Source organism: Canis lupus, chromosome 5 (assembly GCF_048164855.1).
Source record: "Canis lupus baileyi chromosome 5, mCanLup2.hap1, whole genome shotgun sequence".
NCBI lineage: Eukaryota > Metazoa > Chordata > Mammalia > Carnivora > Canidae > Canis > Canis lupus.
In genome coordinates, this window is record NC_132842.1 from 19,681,184 (window position 1) to 19,704,445 (window position 23,262).

Consider the following 23,262-nt stretch of genomic DNA (forward strand, 5'->3'; position numbering starts at 1 on the left):
ATATGAAGAAGTTGTTTACAGGCTGCAGCAGGCTATTATCAGGGCCTATTAAATGGAGTCAAGTAGACAGAGGGGAAAGAATTCCGTTTGGCACAGGTGCTAGGAGCCCTGGTGTTTTGGGGTCTTTGCAAAGGTTCTCTGTGACTACTCTGCTAATTCCCATCTTTTGTCAACTGCTGAAAAAGCCCTCCTTCACTCCCCCTGACTCCTATCAATTTTCAGGCAATAAGTGTCAGGAAGCCTCCCCCACCATTGCCACCATCCATTTCCTCTTGTTTTGCTGGCTGGAAATGAACAGCTGTCGCTAGTCAGTAGGCTCGAGGGGGAAGCACAAAATGAGCATCACTGAACCAGCAGGTACCCAAGTGTCAGTTAGCATTCAGTTCCTCCTCTCTTGCCTCCTCTTTGGGATAAGTGTTACCAGTTCATTTTTCTTTGTTTTCTGATAGAATCAATTTTTGAAAACCTTCCAGTATTTTGTTTAGTACATTCTCTGTATAATCTTTAAATTACATACCTAAAATCGAGGCATACCTTTCTTTAAGTTTAGGCCACCACCTAACCACCCCAGTAAAATATCCTGTTTCTTTCACTGCTCAACACTGTAGCAGTACTAGCTAGGTCAATAAAGAAAATAAAATCCACAGTACAATATGGCTCATTTAGAGATATTTCTGGTGAGAGAAACTATGGGTGTCAAAAAAGAAAATACGTACACACCAGTACTTCCAATAAATGAAATATTAATGACAAATTTAAGGTAGACTGTTCTGCATGCAGATTATATAGAAAAAATAATATTTTAAAAACTATATGTCAGTTGATTATGTATTAAAAGAAAAATAAGTCAAATTATCTTCTTGATAAAAGTTTTTAAAATTTTGGGTGCCTGAGTGGCACAGTAAGTTGGGTGTCCAACTCTTGATTTGAGATCAGGTCATGATCTTGGGTCCTGGAATCAAACCCCGAGTTGGGCTCCCTGTTCAGCATGGAGGCTGTTTGGGGTTCTCTCTCCCTCTTCCCCTGCCTCTGCTCATGCACTCTCTTTCTCTCTCTGTCTCTCTCTCTCAAATAAATAAAATCTTTTAAAAAAATTCTTTAAATTTCTAAATAATTTCTACTATGCATGATTAATATTTATATTTATCAAATAATCTCACTATTAATCTTCAATTATTAAATTAAATTTAACATTTATGATTAAATTTTCCAAGAGATGGGTGGAGAGTGGGGGAGAGCCAAGCATATTACTGCTATAAGGTTTCTCACCATATCCGAGCTGGGAAATGATAAAGTCAAATTCCTCGATGCTGTGGACACTGGCTAGATCACCACCTTCCTTCCGACATGCAGTTAAGGCATCTCTTTGAATTTTCTTCTCTTTTCTATCAATCTTATAGCAGTGACCTGCATATGGCCACCACTGACTTGGACAGTTAGTAGGCACATCACTTTCTAGAGAAAAAAAAAAAAGAGTTTGGAAAACATTTAAAAGGGAAGATGTTTTTAAAAGTATAACAAAATTTTCTAAGCATTTAAAGGTAATGTTTACTTTTCCTTTTTGGCACACATACTCACAAATGATAACTAGGTGGAGACAGAAGCGCCACCAATGAGCCACAGAAACCACAAGAGCATAAGCCGGCCACTGGTGCCTCTACACTGACCCACTGGCTCTGGCTTGTTTCAATGAGATGGCATATGATACTGTAGTGACCACAGAGCTTTAGATTCAGAAGTCTTTCAGGCCAAACCTGAATGTGCCACAAGTTGTGTGATCTTGGGCAAGTCATAGCACATGAACTAAAGCATCCATATATGTAAAAATATTTCAATAATGTCAATAACAATACTAATATGAAGCTATTCATCTTCACTGTGTTCTTCTGAACTAGAAAACACTTGGGATAATGTCACTATAGATGACAAATATCATACAATTATTATTTAAATCAAGAGTAACAGTGGCCAACATCCTAATTATTGCTACTAAGAGTTATGGTCAAATTTCATAAATCTTGATTTCGCATTGCAAAATGAACTAATCGTAAAGAGCTGGGGAAATGGAAAGGAAGGATGTTTGAAGACAGAAACTCAAGTTATCCATCCTTGTATGTCCCAGAATTGGCATGGGGCCTGGTACATGGCAGGTGTAATGAATGTCGGTTGAGAAAATATATTTGATATATAGCAGCTCATCAGTTCTCTTCACAGATACTATTTCAAACTGCAATTTCGCAATAGACCTTGCTTAAAAAGGGACTATATTACCAAATGAATGTTAATTTATACATTTGTTTGGTAGTGAATGTTCTCAAATGTGCTGCCTTAGTAAATGCTCAATATAGTAAATGTTTGCTATTCATTTAATGAATGCTGTACAGCCATTATCCCGAGAGACCAGGACTGTTTGCCGTATCTTCAAGTTACAGGATTGTGTTTACACAGTCATATAAGTAAACAGTCACTCATGATGACCAAACGCTCTGTTATTGTCATAGAAAAAATGCATATACTTAAAAATTCTGGCCCCTCAATACAATTTAGATGTTCAACATTGCCACGTTACAAAATAAATAAATAAATAAGTTAGTATAGCTCTGGAGCCCTCTGGTGGGATATTTTGACTTTGCTACCTAGGAAGCTAAAAATAATGTCAGCAAATGCTGAGGACTTCAAAATGTGCAGATGACCTTTAAAAATGTTTAAAACAATCAATGAAATGGCATTCCATGGGACAGACACAAAACATCACTTGTTCCTGTAGAGCAACACTGTCTATTAGAGATACAATGTAAGCCACAAACAAGAGTTCCATACATAGTTTTAAATTTGCTAGCAGCTATGATAAATTCTCAGAGGGGGAAAAACAGGTATTAATATTTCCCTTTACGGATGAGGAACACAAAACTGGGGGTTAAGTATCAAGGCCAAGTTCTAGAATTCTACTTCCCATACCAGGGAAGCTGTAAAACAACCATTTTTCTCTTCCCCTAAGTGGCAATTCCAAATCTTCCAAAGGAGAATTGTATGAGCTTTTCCAAGGAGAAAGAATGATACTATTTCTCCTATGGGAGGAATAGAGGAGATGAAGTACTGAGGCCTCCTGCACATGTGCTTATAATCATCATGGTGTCTCTGGAAATATCAATGAACCCAAGAACCAGGACCCTCATCTGTACCCACTGGACATCTTGACCATATCTGTATCTATTAAATTTGCAAAGGTACCTACTCTTTGGTCTGGCAACTCCACTTCTAGGAATGATCACTCGCATGAAATGACACGTGTATAAAGTTATTCATGATAGGAATGTTTCTGATAATAAAAAAAATTGGAAGTAAACTGAAGGTCATATGGTGACTGGTCAAAAAGTATACATGGTCTCTCTCTGTAATGGCTATCATGCAGCCATAAAAGTAAACCAAGAGGCTATTTGTGTACTGTATGGAAAGATGTCCAAAATTTTTATCTGAAAAAAGTGAAGAATATACATAGAGTATGCTTCCATTTGCATACTAAAACAGACAAAAATGATTATAGACATATTTGTTTATATATTTATACAATAACTACATAAGGATAAATATCCAGAAACAGTTTACCTAGGAGGAGAACTGGATGTTAGAGGTTAAGAGGTGGAAGGAAAATACTATTGCTTCCTATCATTTTTATACCTTTTGACTTCCCAGGCATGGAAAAAGTCAAAGAGAAAAGCCAAGAATGCCACAGTGTCAGATTTCTCAAGCAGAATACATACATACATACAACTAGAGAATTTCTGCAAAAACAGCCGATAGTGAAAAAAGTGTAGGTTGCTTGCTTTTTGCCAGTTTGAAGAAAAAAAGGTGCATTCTTGTGTAACTTAATTCTTCTCAAAATTATAAGAGGGAGCATAATTGAATTCTTTCCCCAGAGTCTAGCCTATATATAAAATTCATTGAGTACTTTTTGGATGTTTTATCTCATTTCTGTGAAGACTGCCATTGAAGATACTAAACTTACAGCACTAGAGCCAGATGGATCCTTAAATAGCAAGAATATAATAAAAAAAAGTCCCTTGCAGAAATCTATTTCCTAGCTTGGATTCCAGTTTTGTCACATGTGCAAGTTTTATAGATCCTCCGAATAACCTCTTCCTCGTCTAGAATGTGTGAATAATAATGCCTAGCTCACAGAGCTCCTATGAGGATAAATTCTTATTTATGTTCTTTCAAAGGCTTTGTACATGCCTGAGCACCATAGCACACTAGTTGGTTACTAGTAACCAACAAAAAGAAATTCCATAGGGATATCATTACGTTTACCCCATAAATTATCAACAAAACCTGTCATTTCACACAGTTATGGCTAGACTATAAGTTTTCTTCTTTAAAATACAATATTTTATACACTTCAGATCAAATAGATCACTTACCTGAGGGAATCACAAAAGAATTCAAAGTTGTGTTGCCCTTTTTACAAATATAGCCTAGTCTCTGAACACATTCCAGATTTTCCCATTTAGCATTTTTCCCAGGATTTAGGGACACACAGCTTTTTCCAGGTTCTGCTGATGGACTTCCTTTGGGGAAAAGGAAAAATCAAAGTGGATTATCATAGGTTTTACAAGCAGATAGCCCCCACAATGGCACGGCTTCATCCTTGGTATTTAATGGATCCCATTCTGTCACTGGCTTCACATTCACCAAGAAATCTTTACTGACTGCAGAGAAAAGACATGTTGGGTGTCTATTTCTTTTCTTGTCATTGGATCATTCCAATGTTTAAAATGTTGATTATATGAATTTACTTCTTTGAAACAACTTTTTTCACAATATCAACAATAAAGCTAGACCATATAATCTTGAACAATCTTCATGTTGGGTTTCGTGATGTATAACCAAGAGATATCTAACAAAATGCAAAACACATGATGTTCCAAACCAGTCATATTGAACACTGTAAATACCTACCAAAAATCTAAGTAATGCTAACTGTGAGGAGCAAACTAGAGAATTTCTGAAAGTGGGAATCTTTCTCCAACAAGAGAGAGAAAGACAGCAACGAGGAGAAAGACAAGGGGAAAGGGAGCTTGAGGTGCAACATGACATGGGAAATGCTGATAAGATACACCCCCAAACTAAGACTCTTCCTCAAGATTTTCTACCCAGCCTACTGAAGATTTTTAACGACTAACCCTTCATCCCATATCTTACAGAAAAGTGATAAAAGAACCAGATAAAGTCAACTTCAGGGATGCAATGGATACATGCATTGATGCCCATATTTCTCATGCTTTTTCACTAGTTAATATTCTGCAAACTAGCACTCCATCTCTCACCTGAAGACAGGGGGATGAGCCACATTGTGTTAATGGCTCTGTTTTGTGACCTCTGACATGTGTATAACCTGGACCTGGACCTCACTTTGCCTTCTTTCTAGATGGGAATCATATCACCTGCTCCATAAAGCTTTTGTCAAAATTTTTTGAAAGTTGTGGAAGAGCACACAAAGAAAGACATTGTTAGTGATGAGGACTTTAACATATCAATCAGTAGTGATGAGGACTTTAACATATCAATCAGTTGTCTTTCAATGGCTACCACAGTTCTATATTTGAATTCACACTTCTACATCATTTGTGTAAAATATCCTCACTTAAACTGTGAATGTATTTCAATAGATACATTATTACTTGGTAAGTACTCAATTGAATGCTTGATCAAATAATTCATGCAATGACAGCTTCTACTATTCCAAAAGATTTCTGGTTTTAGTTTGAAGAAACTCTCATTATTTCAGAAGGGATTTAACCTTGCAGCTACTACTTCTCAGGAATTTGGTTTAATAAAGAGAGAATTTTTCTTTTCCTTTCTCAACCATATTCCAATTTCATTCCTTACTTTCACTGAAGTTAACCTCTCAATTTTCTTACTGAACTCTTGGAATGCAAGTGGTTAAATATTACAATAATTATTCCAAAATTGCACAATAAAGTGACTTGCCTAAGATGCAATAATAAGCAGCAAAGAATACACTCTAGTTCCTTAAAAAAAGAAAAAAAGATTGGGGAACCTGGGTGGCTCAGTGGTTGAGTGTCTGCCTTTGGCTCAGGTAGTGATCCCAGGGTCCTGGGATCCAGTCCCGCACAAAGCCGGGAGACTGCTTCTCCCCCTGCCTATGTCTCTGCTTCTCTCTGTGTATCTCTCATGAATAAACAAAATCTTTATTTAAAAAAAATCATTATTATCTAAAGATCTGATTGAACCTAATTGGCATTCTCCAATTTAATCTGAGTAGGCAGGCAAATCAAATCCTCATCCACAAAAAGGACATTTTATATTCCCTTGCAGTAATGTTTAGTTCCCACATTGTAAAGGAAAATAAAGCCAATTCTAGGACAGCCCTGTAAATATGCACTGAAGGAATGCACTGGAAGTGGAATTTCATAGTAAAAGCCAGTCAATTTAAACCAAAATGTATCCTCTAAAATTTCCCTCTTGTGTTTTAGCATCTATTCTGAATATCCTTCCTTCCTTCTTTTCTTTCTTTCTTTCAAGTTTTCATTTTCTCTAAATACCATAAATCAGTAATACAGAAGAGTTTAATTTCCTAAGCCAAATGCAAAAACCATTCAGTGGCTTTTAAGAAAGCAGTCTGACCATATGAAGGAACACTGTATCATTACTTTCTCATAGCAGAACTAGTAAATGAAAATATGACTCATCCTTTCCCACATCCATGGCATTCAGTAATCATTAATTATTGTACTTTTTGCTAATAAACCAACATTAATTAGTACAGGGGTATGGGTGGAGAGTTCTGAATCACACTTGATAGAGCACCTCAAGCAGCTACTAATGGTTGGCATTTGTGAATAAGATAAAAGTTTTTTTTGTCATCATTGGTCCTTTTTTATTTTCTCTGAATGATTGCCATGTATGTAAAACACATTTATTATTTAGCCTCCTTTATGTTCTGTTACCTGTATGTTATGAAAATGTAGACATAATTAGTTCACAGCATTTTCTGTCCTCCAAAAAATTTGACAGCTGTTGAAGTCTTGGTCATCCCCCAATAGCATTTCTTTATAATTAAACCACAAATTGCCAACGAAACTGGTAATGAATTATTATATTACCTTGGAATATTATCATCTGTCTGAAATATTATTTTAATGCAGCTCTATTAGATTAACAACAGGAAACAATGAAGTTAAGATCATTATAACAATGACAATCAGAGCAAATATCACAAATATCTCAGGGCTCAAGATAATGAGAAATTTTCCAGCCCCAAATAATCCACACTCACTTAAATATGTGTGTGTAAATATAAATAAATACATATAAAGTCTTTGAATATATAATATAGCATTATATAGTATATATCTCATAAATATACATTTTATATATAAGCATTTTCAACTGGAACATTGTAAAATTAGAAAATTTGATTTTGAATATAATACCTAGCCAATGAAGAATACTCAGAGAATATATATACACTTTAACAGTGTCCTGTATTGATTGGTGTCACAATCCTTCCAGACAAATCCATATCCCAGGAGCCATAAAAACTTTATGGTTTTAGTATACACAAATCTAGTTGGCAGATTTCAAAGCAACATGAGAAATGGACTATATTCGGTAAAGTTTCCCAATTCTTTTCTTTGAGCTCTACATGTGAGATGATGAAGATCCCCATGGTATCCAGATAAATTAAATTTAGATGAATTTATTCCCAGGCAAGCTGAACCCTACCTGGTAGCCAGTTCAAATATCGGAATGGACTGCCACCACTCCACTGCCACCCACTGTTGAAACTCAGGCTGTTAAGTCCAATCCAGAGTCCTGAGGTCAAGGAAGTAGTTAATCCTATACAAGAAAAGCAAAAACAAAACTGACATTTGGAAAAGACAATGGAATCGCATTCAGAATTAAGTGCTTGAATCAAAATGTATTTGAGAGAAATGATTAAAACACCATGCCCAACATTTCTCCTTGCATTCTCTTGAGGTAAGTACAACTACTACCTCCACTGGCTGATAAACAGAGGTGAGAGCCTAAGTAAGATTCTTAGTAAGATTCTTGGTAAGCTTCTAACCCAGATCTGACCAGGCTTTACTCTATTGTCTTGAATACTCCTATAGAATGGTATGAGTGTGCTTTTTTAATTTGGATAACACTCTATCATCAAATAATAACATTCTTACTTCACTTTTGAGTACAAATAAGTTTTTTTTTAAAGATTTTACTTATTTATTTGAGAGAGAGAGATAGAGAGAGAGAGCAGGGGGAGGAGCAGAGAAGGATGAGGAGACTCCATGCCAAGCGCAGAGCCAGAATACGAATGTGGGGCTGGATCTCACGACCCTGAGATAATGACCTGAGCCAAAATCAAGAGTCAGATGCTTAACTGACTGAGCCATCCAGGTGCCCCAAGTGTACAAATAAAATTTATTATGAATAAAATTCAAAATATTCTATCATAAAAATGTTTACTAAACATTTTGATCTATCATGCCCACAAATTATTACCTAACCTTACATTCTAGAACTTATTCTAAGAATTTTATTTTATAAAAAAAAAAAAAAGAATTTTATTTTATGGCATCTTTTAAGATCCATTTTTCTCTCATTAATATTTTGCTTAAAGTCTAAGCAAAAATCTTTGGCTAACATGAACAACATTTTGTTTAGGTACTTCATAAATTGTAATTATAATGTTCCAAACTGTGTGAGGTTGGCGGGTGCTGATGTAGACTTAAAAAACAAGCCACAGGCAGCTCAGCCCTCTGGTGTTAAACACTCTCATTTGTTACTATTTATACTTTCTAAAAACCACACAGATTCTCTGTTCTCTTCACATTCTTTTTAGTTGATTATAAAGAGTTCATAAAAAATAAAACTATCCTCTGTCTTTAATAAAGTACTAAACTTAAGTTGGTATTCTTGTCAATGGCAAGAATTAGCACTTATTCTATTCAGAGCACTGCCTGTGTTCATTTAATCCTCACTAGCTATGCTAGGTGTCTCGTGACACCAAAGTGCAGACACTCCAGTTCTCCAACTGAGCTACCTCAAAGTCATTAACATTTTCCCCAATTTTTCATCAAATCATGTATGCATGCACACATTCAAGTCACCAATTCAAGTGAATAGGGGTCAAAGTGACTCAGTGCCAAATAATCAGATCTCACATTTATTGCGTCCACTTCCATAAAAGTGAAGACAATGGTTTTAGAGATAATGTGACCTCATGTTGCACTCAGATTATTCAGCATCTGGCAGAGAGGCACTAGCAAAGGGCAGTCCAAATATCCACTTGAAGATATGATTAGGTTGATATTGATTAGGTAGGCTGATTGCTTAATAAACTGAACTGAATTCAATGCAGGAATTACTTACTGAAAAGTAAACTTGACTTTACTTTTCAGGAAGTAAAATAAACTCTACTGTGTGATTTTTTTAAATAAAGTGATAAAATAACAATGGGATGAAATAAAATACTGGAATGTAAAAATGGGTGAAAATGAATTCAGACTCACTCATTTTTGTCAAATGTTCAAGAAAAAATGTTTGAGTTAGCACAGCTCTTACAGGCAGGTACTTTAAGTACCTTGGGAGGCATCTAGTTCAATCTCTTCATTTTACAGAAAAAGAAACCAAAGACAGAGAGATTAAGGAACTTTTAAAGTGAAGGAGATTAGCAGATCAGGATTGGAACCCAGGGTTCAATGTGGTTTCTCCAGTGGCTTCAATTCCTGCTTAAATTAATCTTGCCTGTGAGTTACTACTAATACCTTTTCTAGATAACTTTAAACATTAGAGCACCCTAAATAAACAACAGTGAACTAGACAGATATTTCCAATACATGCCCTTCCTCTCCAAACAATAGCACATGCCAGAACTCATTCCTATCACCTGCAAAGATGCAGCTTTTGGTTCTCCAAAGTTGGAATTTTACCAAAAAATAGAAATGTTTATTGTAAACTACCAAGGAGATGAGATTATCAAAAGGACAAGTCTTGAAATTTCTTTAGCCTTAAATCTCTGGGATGAGCATCATCAAGTATGATTGCAATCATCTGAAAAAATAATAATGTGATAAAAATTCATTCATATTAAATCAATTTCATAATTATTCATCTTATCAATGGTTTCTTTTTAGTTTGTTAATTATTTTTTACATGTAGTTATTTAAACTATTTTGAGTACTATTTTATTACTTAGGTCACTTTTGGATAAATGAAAGAAATCAACTTAAAAGTTCTGTCCTCCCTCATTTATGTAATAGGTAATTTGTGTCAAGAGGAAATACTTGCTTACTGGTCTGTGCATTAGAAATGTTATTCTGGGATCAACGTCATACCGACACTACACTTTATGTTAGTAATTACTCTGTTAAATACTATTGGGCACTGAATGATTTTTTTCCATAAATTATTTAAAGTTGTAGTAACCTGGAAAATAATTATCTCTATACTTACAGAGGGGTATACTACAGAAAATGATGCTGAAAGTAGCATTTCACAAATGTTAAATATAGCTATTTATTCCCTCAAATCAAATACTCTGGTATTTTTTTAATTGTTATTAAGAAAATAAGCATTTCTAAGCTTTTAAAACTATAAGTAATTCATGGACCATAGGAAGAATTAAAGTAGATTTTGTCTGAGATGGCTTAAATTACTGTGTTTGGCAAAATGAGAAAAGAAGATAGCTTCTTATAGGAATTATCTATCCTCTGATAGCCTGAGTCTGCTCTGTGTACTTCTAGGCTTGTTTTAAAGTATTAAATTAGTAAATACTTCTTAAATCAGGGCCTAACACATAATATGTACCCAATAAATGTAAGCTGCTATTGTTATCAGTATTAGTACTCTATCTTGAATCAGGGTTGGCAAAACCTGTGATTAGAAACAAAATTCAAATTTTGTGTTAAATATATCATCACCACTTAAAGCAGATGAGCATTGTCTACAAATTTCTTTCTCTAATGTGCTTTTGTAATATCATAGAGAGACCTAGGGTTGTTTTTTGTTGTTGTTGTTGTTTTTAGCATTACTATACAAAGTATCGATTCCACACACTGAACTTTTTAATGCTTTATTTTTCTGCATGTGCATTGTCTGAAATGGTTATGCACCTATTTTTGAACCTAGTTATAACAGAAGATGCATTCACGTCCAATGTTATCCTTCCCTTTCATCTTTCCTGTACTGTGGTCCAATTCACTTTCCAACCAGCACCAAAAACAATCAGGGAAACAAGCCAACTTTCACTTCCTACAGCTTATTTCAGTTCTGTAAACCCTAACCTGGCACATATGCTGTTATAACTCTGATTCAGAAATTGAAGGATAAATAGCTTTCCAGCAGAAGTTGAGGATGATGCAATGATCATAAATGATATAAGAAGTTGCCGGTGGGCAGACGCAATAAGCCCTGCACACAAGGGGAAATCAGATCACCATTTTAAACTAAATTCACCAGAATGATTTGTTGATACTTAAATTAAGGATTCTCTTTAGTGATTTGGAAATCACCAGATCCTGGCTCATTTCATGAGTAGGACCGGGACAGAGCAAATGGAAAGATAGTGGGCAGCTCCAATCCAACTGTTTTCTTAACAGGAGGTATTAGGCAAATTTCTAGCTTCTTCCTTTTATTTCATCTATAATATGGAGACATTTAAAAGTTTGGTATGAGCTTTAGAAATAAAGCCCAGTGTCTGGCACACAGCAGCTGATCAATACATGACAGCTCAATGGATCTGAGTCATAAAAACGGTTTACACCTTTTAAAAAAAATGTTATTTACACTGCTTACAGTCCTCACATGGAATAAATCTTATTTTGAAAGTATAACTATTTATGGGTATACATTTTTTTCCTTTTAGTGGCATATTACCTCAAATGGAGTAGATCTACAATTCTTCACTCACACCATTATTTTCCAGATTCTTTCCTACTACCTCCCAATGAGTCCTGAATGCCATGACTATCTTCCCTTCAAAAAACAAAGTTCTGTTTTACTTTATGAATTCCCCTTTAGACCTCCCCCCCCCCATCTGTGATATTTCTGACTTAAAGAAAAGCAGGAAATGCTACAAATCTCACTAGTGAAATCATTCTCATCCAGATTTCAGTTAAAATTTGCTGACTAAAATTCCGGAGGCTTGGATAAGATTCAAACAAGTATCTGAGGTGAACTCGGCCTCTGAGCCTCTTAGCGCCTGTCTGCGCTCCTGAGGGACCCAAGAATAGCACTGGCTGATTAGGAAAGCATTTCCTGATGCCGGAGCTGGAGCCGCTGCACTCACATCACCCCTTGCCTCCATGCAGCTGGTAAGGCAGGTAAAAAGTCACCTGCATTCTGTACCTTGGCTTCCAGAAAGCCAGAAACCAAGTAAAACTTGGTAGAGTCTAGATAATACAACGCAGAGTCCCTTAAAAAAAAAAAAAGCCAGCTCAAATCATTTCAACTTTTTTTTTAAGTTTTTATTTTAATTCCATACATCACCCTCTGCTCATCACCACGAGTGCCCTTCTTAACCCCCATCACTCATTCTCCCCATAACTCCCATCCTCTGGCCACTGGTAACTAGCAGTGCGTTCTCTGTGATTGAGGCTGTTCCTTGGTTTGCCTCTCTCTCTCTCTCAATCTCTCCTCTTTGCCCTTTGCTCATCTGTCTTGTTTCTTAAACTCCACATATGAATGAAATCATTTGGTATTCATCATTCTCTGACTGACAGAAACCACTTCACCTCTGATAGTTTTCTCTCACCCAGGCCAGCTCACACAGAAAACACCTGACTTGTCTGATGTCATCTTTTCTCTTCCTTGATCATCTACATGAATTTAGTTTTGTCTCCGTCCATGCTTTCTGCCCTGATTTTTATACATGGTCGTAAATATTAATCACTCTGATACTCTGCCCTGATACTAGGAAGGCCTCCCAGACCAACATGAAACAGAATAACTGAGGAGACATGAGGCATAATTCTTTCTCTGAGTTTATGAACACACAGGTCAGGTTGCTTTTCTACTATTGGTCTCGGTCATAATAATAGAAATAAAATGGTCAATTGCTGTCTGTACTGAAAAGAGACCATTAATAAATGCTAAGCTTGGCACCCCACTATTATTGCAAGAAAGATTCTATTACAGTGGAGCAGCTCATGATTCAGTTCTCAGGAATGGAGGAAGAGTAGAAAAATGCATTTCATGGGGCTCCTGGGAAGCTCAGTCAGTTAAGTATCTGCCTTCAGCTCAGGTCATGATTCTGGGTCCGGGGATCCAGCGGGCTCAGCGGGGAGTCTGAGTCTCCCCTGCTTATATTCTCTCTCTCTCTCTGTCAAATAAATAAAATCTTTTTTAAAAAAATGCATTTCACAAGGCTGTGCTAAATAAATGTGTGTTACCTCTTTTCTCCAAAAAGAGAATGGAATAAACATCTTCTAATTCAATTAAAAATAATAATAACTTACAGGGGAAATGTGTTCCAGTCATTGAAGACCTATCATCCAAAAAGAGAAAAAAAGGCCAAGCTGGGGACATGTTCCATCCCTTGTATTGGTTTACACATACTCCCCCCTTTAACAGATGATGTGACTGAGGCCCAGAAGCTTCAAAGCTTCGAAGAGCTGAGACCCAGGCTGTCTGGCTCCAGAGTTTACTCTCTCTCTCTCTACTCCTACCTTCTGCTGCCTGGTGGCTAGTCAACTAGACTGTGTAGGCATTGCTGACACAGCAGGCGCTAACACAGTGGTCCCTCAACCACTTGCCCCAGAAGTACCTGGAAGGTTGACAATATGTAGACTCCTGGGCCCCACATAACAGCTACTGATCTAGCATCCCTGGCATTCATGTCCATGTATCTTCATTTTAACAAAGTGGCCCAATGATTCATATGCAACTTTACATTTATGAACCACTGCATTAACCATCTTCTTGCCATAAACTGACCACCTGTCCACACATGAGGCTGAATTTCTAAATAATTACTCTTATTGTGCGACACCATCAATTGTCATTTAGCAAACATTCTTTGAGACTCTCTTCCTTGGACGTTTCTATGTGAATCTCTATGGGGGCTGAGGGATATCACTATTCATAAGACTATGGGGGCTGAGGGACATCACTATTCATAAGACATTCCTCATTTTCAGCGATTTGCTCCTATAATCCATCCTTCACATGTCTTTAAGTTTTCTTTTTTCATGGCACTCACTAAAATTTGTATTTATCTATTTGTCTTCTGGTTCATGCTGGTTTTCCCCACTGGACTTTAAGCAACATGGAGACAGGACATGACTGGCTCTGGTCACCCTCATGTCTCTAGGACCTATCATAATACCTCACACACAGATACCAGCCACCTGGTTGAATAAATGAATAAGAAATAACAAATGAATGTATTTATAGTCTTGTAGGGGAAGTGAGGCATATACATACACAGCTATTATAAAAGTAGTAAACAAATAAGAGAAATGCAGATAGAAATGAATAAGATTGCATTTCACCTGTATGAAATTTGGGGATTCCAGGTATAAAACAGCATGGGAAAAGATATGGCAATGAGAAAGTATTAGATAAAGATGAGAGACCCAAAATTCTTCTGTCAAGACTGCAAAATACCTAAAGGAGAACAGCAGTCAGGGAAGAGCCGTCAGCCTCTAAATGCCAGGCAAAGGTGTTAATTATTTGATAGGAAATAAACAGCCATGATGGCTTTTTTGAACACGATAGGCATAGGATTAGAGATATATTAATCTGGTAGCAGTGTCAGGGTGAACTAGAACTGCTCCTAATCTCTCGGCTCCCCAAGTGTGGACTTCAGAAGCTAAAACAAATAGTTTGATCTCAAGCAAACACTGGTTCTCTTCCCATCTTCACAATCCTATAAGAACAAATGCTTAAAAAACAAACACATTGTGGGAAGAACACCAATAAGGCCTGAAAATCAGTAGAGTCTGGGAGTTTGAGAGGCAGGAAGTAAAAAGGACTCCAAGTTTCAGAGCTGCTCTTGACTCATCCCTGCTTGTGGCAAGAACATATGATATACTTCCTTCTCTCCTTTTGAATTCCGTGATGCTGATGGAAAATCTTTGGCTTCAGGTTAGATCTGGAATGCTTGACCAGCATAGTACCCCTGCCATGTCCAAGAACATCACTGACTGATTGTGATGCCTTCTACTCTGAGCCCAGGTCAATTCTCAGAATCCTTCTCAACACAGGTTCTTGAAACTGTCATAATTGATGGAAGAAAGTTTGCTCCTGAGACAAAACCTACTTGCCATTCCGGGGGGCAAATCTATCCTACCCTTGTAATACCTGCTCAGGACTGGCTCTCTCCTAATGTCTATAATCAGATGCACCATCTGCTTTTAAGCTAAACTAGATAGAAATAAAATCAGCATGATCTTACAACTTTCTTTTCTTTACCCGTCATTACCTGTCAGGTATGTTTGCTCATGTATCTCCGTGATACTCAAGAGTTCAGCACTCTGTTGTTGGCAGCTCCTCCTCGCCTGATGCCAAGTTAAAGCAGATTTGGAGTTTATCTGGTAAGAAATGCCAGTCAGCGGGTCTTTATTCCATAAGCTTTCACTGCCCTCAACTGTAAGAGAAGTCAATGGAATTGGCTGCATTAGGCATAAAAAGACTTTCAAAAAACAATATTTTTAAACAATTCTAATAGCATTTTTGTCTGAAATATATTTATTTTCTTTTCTCTTACTTATTTTAAAAGCACCTGTGAGATTTTCTTCACGCCTTTGATAGAGAAAGAGAGTTTTCAAAAGATCAACCACACCTAATTTTTTTTCATCTGCCTAAGAAAGGAAAGAGAGGTATGGTCTCCCTATTTTTGTGTCAAGATGTTTGGGATCAATTGAGTTGAGAAGTGAGCCAATGCAAAAACTAAGAATAGAGATGCCAGCCCAAACTCCTGGAGAAATGTGGGGAAAGAGAATATATGTATCTTCTCTCAGGAGGTGAATATTTTGCCTGGACATTCTATTTGGGTCTTCTCAGACCAAAGGCATGGGTGTTAGAAGGCAAAGTCGTGGACTCTACCTGTATCCAGGCAGTGGCACTCACTAGTTTGTCCTTAGTTTTAAAGTCTTTTTCCCATCTCTAGAATATATTAAATTTATGTAGCCCCAGCCAGAAGTAGATGGTTAGTTTTCCTTCCTTTAGAGTAAAAAATAATTCTTTGAGCTTATTTCTGCCTTTGCTGTTTTACAATTCCCAATATACTCTATAAGCTTAGTTATACTTTATGAAAGGCCAAGAGTAGAGACTGATAAATATTATTTGTAGTGTGTTACCTACAAGATGTTTGGGAAATTAGTCAACAAATGAAATATTTCTGTGTGCTTCATGTTATGAAAATGTCCCTTTTTTCTCTCTCTCTCTTTAAAAGATTATATTTATTTGAGAGAGAGAGCAAGAGAGGGAGAGCATAAGCATGGGGGGAGGGGCAGAGGCAGAGAGAGAAGCAGACTCTGCTGTGGAGCAGGAAGGAAACCTGATGTAGGGCTCAATACCAGGACTGCAAGATCATAACCTGAGCTGAAGGCAGATACTCAATGGACTGAGCCACCCAGGTACCTCCCTCTTCTCTTTTTAATAATATAAAATTCTATTTACAAATCCTAGGGAGTAATAATTTCTTCACTTATTCCTAAGGAAGAGGAGGAATCATATAACTTCCCAAATTTTCTGAGAAGTGTTCAACCTGCCAAGAAGTTGGCCAGTTTCCCATAAGCATATAACCTACGCTGCCATGAATCTTTGTATGTGACAAGGAAGTAACCTTTTTCATACACATACCACATAATGTGATATGAAACTTGTGGTTCTATGAAACATCAAAGAGGAAGAAAAACAGATAAAACTTCATTTGGGCAACAACATAGAAATTTCTATGTTGGGGATCCCTGGGTGGCTCAGTCATTTAACATCTGCCTTCGGCCCAGGGTGTGATCCTGGAGTCCTGGGATCGAGTCCTACATCAGGTTCCCTTTGCCTGTGTCTCTGCCTCTCTTTCTCTGTCTCTCATGAATAAATAAATAAAATCTTAAAAAAAAAAGAAATTTCTAAGATGTTTTCATTATAAAATGACTATATATTTACATAAAGATAAATTTGAATTGATAATGTTAAACTTAAATGATCAATGATCATGATGTGGGGCACCCGGGTGGCTCAGTCAGTTAAGCATCTGCCTTCAGCTCAGGTCATGATCCTGGGTACATACCCTGTACCCAGATTCCTGCTCAGTGGGGAGTCTGCTTCTCCCTCTCCTTTTGCCCTTCCCCCTGCTTGTGCTTCTCTGTCAAATAAACACATAAAATCTTAGAAAATATAAAACAAATGATCATGATCTGAGATCTTACTAGTTCTCAGATTCTTCTCCACTAAGTGAGACCATCCATTCACATGAGACTGGTTTAAGGGTTATTTGAAGATGGAGATGTTTTAAATACATATTTTTAGAAATTTGGAGATCTAATACGGTAAACAATGTGAGACTTCTTTTTAAAAAGAAGGGATTATTTTCTTGCCCAGAAATGGAAGTAAGAGATATACATGATCAAAGAAGGAAATGTGATTTGACTCTTCTCTTCATTTAAAGAGTATATTTTGCACTGTAGATCAAGGAATTAAAATCTATTTCCCAATGAATATATAGGTTTGCTGACTCTACACCTCCCCATATCGTTCAAATTCCCACAGTAAACCAGTACAACTGATGTGGAAAGCTAAAGTTGCAAGCTCTGGAGAACTGAGAGAAAGGGTCTTTTCCTTTTCCTGTTCTCATGATACTTTAAAATAAATGTCTAAACAGAAGGAAAACATTACAATAAACAACACAAAGGACAATGAAGATTAGGTCAATAACTGGTACCTTATCTTCCTGTATTAAACCTGCTAGTTGAAGGCTAATATTTACAAAAAAAATGCTCTTTTGAAAGGAACACAAAGTAAGGAAAAAAAGTAGATTGGGAAATCACAAAGCCCTTTAAGAAAGGCATGAATGTATTAAATGTGCTTTAAATTTTTAATGCACACTAAAGTCAAACAATTTTTTAAATTTCCTATAGTTATTTTACTTTTACATTTACCAACTACACACACACACACACACACACACACACACACACATTGGTTTTGAAGACATAAATTAGAAGTAACAAGACTAAAAGATTATTCAAGAAAATACTCAGGATACCCCTCCAACACACATGGATCCCAAGGTCGTGAGGTTTTTTCTGTTTTTTTTTTTGTTTTTGTTTTTGTTTTTATGATTAGTGACTAGTCATTTGTCTTCCATTTAATGATTGACTAAATCATACATACATCCAACAACTAACTCCTTCATCAATATCACTTAAGTGCAAGATGCTGTAGACTCATGAAATCCACACCTCCAAGAAATTCCTTGATAACAGATTTATAAAATACCATTTCTACTAAGTAAAGGTGAAAGACACTCCTCAATCATTGGAATACAAGCATTACTTTATCTTAGGGGAAAAATATCTCAATTCCAACAAAAAAAGACATCTAATACAGAGGTCAGACATCTATTAACTTTTCGTGGGAATCAAACTTCTGAAAATTGTTATAAGAGGCAGATACAATTACTTCACCCAAGAACAAGTTAGCAGCATCGCCATGAATGGGAAGCCTATGAGTTTTTGCAGATATTAGCCCAGAACATGGGAACTGCACACAGAAGAAAATTATAATACTATATGGGGCTGAAAAATAAAATTTATTTTAAGTGGGATTATAAATCTAAAAAGAGAAATAAGCATGATTCTTAGGATTCTGGCTTTAATGTGAGACACTAAAACATTTTTAGCATTATTAATTTATTTGTTATTATTTTTATTAATATTACATTCATAATTAATTATTAATTCACAATAATGCTTGTGTGTAGTTCCCAAAATTCAGTGGTAAGTGATGCTATTGCAATTCAGGTGGCCTTACAATCATCCCAGACTGCATCTGCACCTAACTCCTCTCCTGCACCCATCCCTCTGCAGGCCAGCAGGAGAAAGCTCAGGAGAATAGCACAAACAGGAGTTGCTGTGCTCTATAAAGTCTGAGGGAGCAAGAGCAAGGGTGAAGTTTAGGGGGTAGAAAAGGAAGAGGATAGCTGGCAGGAGGCTGAGGAGGGGGGGTGATAGCCCTGCCTCCTTCTTCAGTCTCAGCCTTGGCTTCCAAGGCTCTTCCACTCCCTTCTCTCCTGCACCTCAACCAGCTACACTGTTTCCTTACAGATTCTTGAGTGTGGAGAAAACACAGGAGAATTCTTATGTTCTGGCTGCTTCCTATCAATTCCATGCAATGCCACTTATTTTGTATTACTGCGTAATACGTTTTCATTTTAAAAATCCTTCAAGCATAAAAATAATCTACTTCCATTTGATTCACAGCAAGGTTAAATTAAACGACACTGTTCTTAAATTAAATTTACTGTCATTACTATTCATTACTATCACTTTCACAGGAAGGCGCCCTTTTCATTACATTGGCAAAACATCAGGAGTCCCTCACATCTCTCTAGCCCCATCAAACCACATGCTTATGGCATTGTTTAAATTTTGGTTTTGAGGAACTCCTGGGTGGCTCAGTGGTTGAGCATCTGCCTTTGGTTCAGGGTGTGATCCCGGGTCTGGGGATCGAGTCCCGCATCAAGCTCCCTGCATGGAACCTGCTTCTCCCTCTGCCTGTGTCTCTGCCTCTCTTTCTATGTCTCTCACGAATAAATAAAATCTTAAAAAAAAAAATCTGGTTTTGATCTATGGTTTAATAAAGGTAAGTCCCAACGGTGACAGTATTCAGTATATATAGCATCAGCATAATTTGCCCTAAAGTCTTAAAAAATAACAGATAGAACAGTAATAGTTGAAGGAAAGAAGCAGTTGATGGAAATAAAGGAGTCATGTATGCAGCCCAGGGCTGAGAAGTCAGAAGATCTGTGTCCTGGTCTTCAGCCAATATGGATCACTTTCTCCATTAGAAAGTGGGGACAATGATATCCGTACAGGGTTGCAGTGGAGTGTGACAACATGATAAGTGGGAAATAACTTTGAGAGAGAACATAGTCCCAATAAACACAAGGTCTTATCGCCATGTTGCTGTACTAAATGTGGCAAATTTTCTTGACGACAACACTACTTACATTTCAATGGACAATATCCAAATAGCTTGTCTGCGTCATAATCTGCGGTGGTTCCACACCAGAGCCATCCATCTGATCGCCCAGCACTTGTGCAATCTGCATACCACTTGTTCTCAAACTTGAATGGAAATGCACATGCTGCCCCATTGGCATTGCCCAGCAGTGTGTACATGTCTAGAAGAGACACATTGACCACACTTAGAATGTAAGTCAATCTTCTGAATGGTGGCTTTGCAATAAGAAAAATGCCGAGGATGGGTCTTACTCTTCTGATCACATTTAATGTTCCCACACGGGGAATTCATTTCTCTTTCCCTTCTCTCTGTACCCCAGTCCCTTTCTGAGTACACACAGCTGTCTGTGTTAGGAACAACTCTAGTTCCACTTCATTTCTGCTGTCTTTTAGGACAGATTTTCCTCTTTCCTCATGTTAGGCAAAAGTAGTCAGCTCTAGTGACACCTGCCTTGACTTCTGCATTTTCCCTCAAACAGAGAAGAGGCTATCCTTCCTCTTGCTTGGTATCACAGAATTACTGAATCTCTACATTGAAAAATAACATTCTAGCTGTGTAACTCTAACGCACAAATCCCCTCCTACCACTTCCTGTCAAGCCAGCCTCTACTGGAGTCCCTCAACAATGACTATGAGGAAGGGTCAGAATTTGAACATAACTCTCTAATCCACATCATAGAAAGAAAGCACTCAAAACCATTGGATACCATTTATAATCAATATTTGTCCTTCTTAAAACTGAATTCAAACAGAGCAAAATGGGAAGCTCTGAGCTTACCTAGAAAAGAAAACTGAAATAAAAAAATCATTGTTGATTATGGTTTGGCTTAAGCCAAAGAATTAGAGAAGCTCATATCTCCACTGACAACCACACCACTCCTCTAACTGCATTCTTCAAAATGTTTACTGTCTCTGTCCCTGTAGAGACACCGTCCCCACCCCCGCCCCGGAAAAACAATAACCCTCTATAGGGTAGTATTTTGCCTATTGCCACCTGATGATACTCAGAATTTGTCCTAGATAAAAATACTCTTTTCTTCATTAAGTTTTGTAGATTCATGACTTTAAAAGGAGTCCCTAAAAGATATCTCAAAATCCGATTTAGACAATATAAAATGTATAAAACGTAGCACAACACCTAACAAATATTAAAATTGTAATTCATGCTAAGTTCCTTACTCTCTTTCCTTTCTCTTCAGTCACTGAGAAAAAAACATGGGAATTAAGGGTTGCCAGATTTGGCAAGTAAAAACAGGATGCCCAGTAAAATTTGAATTCCAGATAAATACTGAATAATTTAATACCAGTATATCCTAAGTTTAGTAAGCTGTGCGACCTTTGGGATATACGTACACTAAAAAGGTATTTGTTGCTTCTTTCTTTCTTTTTTTTTTTTTTTTGCTTATTTCAAACTCAAGTTGAACTGGCCTAGATTTTATCTGATAACTCTTGAAGGGTTGGTGCATGAGCCTCCTGGGGACACACATGTGTGCTCCTCAGACCAGTCCATCTGGTCTCAAGTGAGTGGGGTTACTCACTGGGAGTATTCAATGTGTGGACAAAGGTCTAGTGTGACCCAGACTAGAAGCAGGGGCTGTAGCATCCCAGGGACCTAATGGCCTTGTCCTCCACACCCAGCTGGGTGAGAACCCCATGAGAGAGGGGCCATCACCCATGACCCTGTACTCATCCAATCCTCCTGACAAACTAGGCTTATTTTCATTTACTAAAAAATTAACTTTTTTGTCAATTAGCTAGTTGTTAGGAACTTCAAAATACAGTCCTACCTTTGGTTCCACTATATTACAGGACCAGTTCTCCAACTCATATATTGTATAAGGAACATGCTGGATTTAGATATAATTGTGCCACCCTTAATCACTGGGTATCCTGTTCCTTCATATGAAGAAAGCCTGTTAAAACCACTTCAAGACCAGCTGTACTCTTAATTAAATTAGCCAAGAAATTTTCAGGGCTGGGTTTAGAGCTCTCAATCAGAAATGGCATTTTCAGAACTAACCCTATTTATTTAAACATAGCCCTGATGAGGCCAAAAGAACCAAATTCCATTCTAGCCACTTCACTGACAAATCATAACTACCGTCAATTTTTCTTCCTATGTGGTCCAAACTCCCAGATAACAGTTTGATTCTACTAAGTCTACAATTCTGATTCTCTTATTCTAAAATAATTCTTGGCCTCAGCCAGTTATCTTCCTCAAGTGTTCTTTTAGAGAGACAGATTCTATGTATACCCTCTCTACATTATCTTCAGATCAAATGTGTATACCAATGAGTAGATTCCAAGATCCCTTTGAAAGGCTAGATCTTCTAGTAGGAATAGCTTAAGCTCTGAGAGAGACATGAAGAGCAGACAAAATGTGGTCAATGGACCATCTTCATCCAACCACCGAGGTGCTCATCAAGATAATTCAATAGATTCTTAGATCTTACCCCCTATATGCTAATTTAGCTTCTGGGTAGGAGGGGAACCTTAGTATCTGCACTATTAACAAGCTTTCCTGGTGATTTGTAAACATATTACAGTTTGAGAACCACTATCCCAAACCCTGTGCATCTTTTTCTCAAATAAGCAGGAGAACACAAAGGATGATTGGATTTGGGGATTGGGGTCTATGTAACTTCAGTGATATATTTTTAAATAAGAAGTCTGATGTCTTAGCACCAATCTTCCTTGTTTTGAATCCCTCAATTAGGATTATTGTGTCATCTGTAGAATTTGACTCCATCAAGTTTGGTTCACTCTTGTCTTGCTGAAGTTTTCTATTGAGTTTCTCCTGAAAGGTTATACTACTTAGGTTGCCTCACCTATAATTTTAAAACTTCATTATGTTCATTAAGTGGCTCAGGAGAGCCTCTTTCTGAACCCTTCTTCTCATTCTTCTACAATGCCTACCCTCCCTCCTCTTTATAAAAAAGGAAAATGGAAAGCTTATGGCCTTAGAAAGAGCTGAACTTCCCAGCTCTGATTAGCTACGGCAACTAGCTAATCAACCAATCTTTGTAGCCTCAGGAACATAGTAATTTTGGAAACA

The 23,262-nt window shown here is 37.2% G+C and overlaps 1 protein-coding gene across 4 annotated transcripts in view; it reads right to left on the reverse strand.

The window, feature by feature from the left end:
• Nucleotides 1-23,262, reverse strand: part of MRC1 (mannose receptor C-type 1) — a 95,353-nt gene that overhangs the window by 57,727 nt on the left and 14,364 nt on the right. For all 4 annotated transcript variants that reach the window (XM_072825650.1, XM_072825649.1, XM_072825648.1 and 1 more), the window contains 5 exons: nucleotides 20,195-20,368; nucleotides 15,446-15,610; nucleotides 7,747-7,860; nucleotides 4,419-4,565; nucleotides 1,270-1,455 (listed from right to left, as the gene is read on the reverse strand). In XM_072825650.1, the coding sequence (XP_072681751.1) occupies nucleotides 1,270-1,455; nucleotides 4,419-4,565; nucleotides 7,747-7,860; nucleotides 15,446-15,610; nucleotides 20,195-20,368 (786 nt within the window). The remainder of the gene's footprint in view (nucleotides 1-1,269; nucleotides 1,456-4,418; nucleotides 4,566-7,746; nucleotides 7,861-15,445; nucleotides 15,611-20,194; nucleotides 20,369-23,262) is intronic.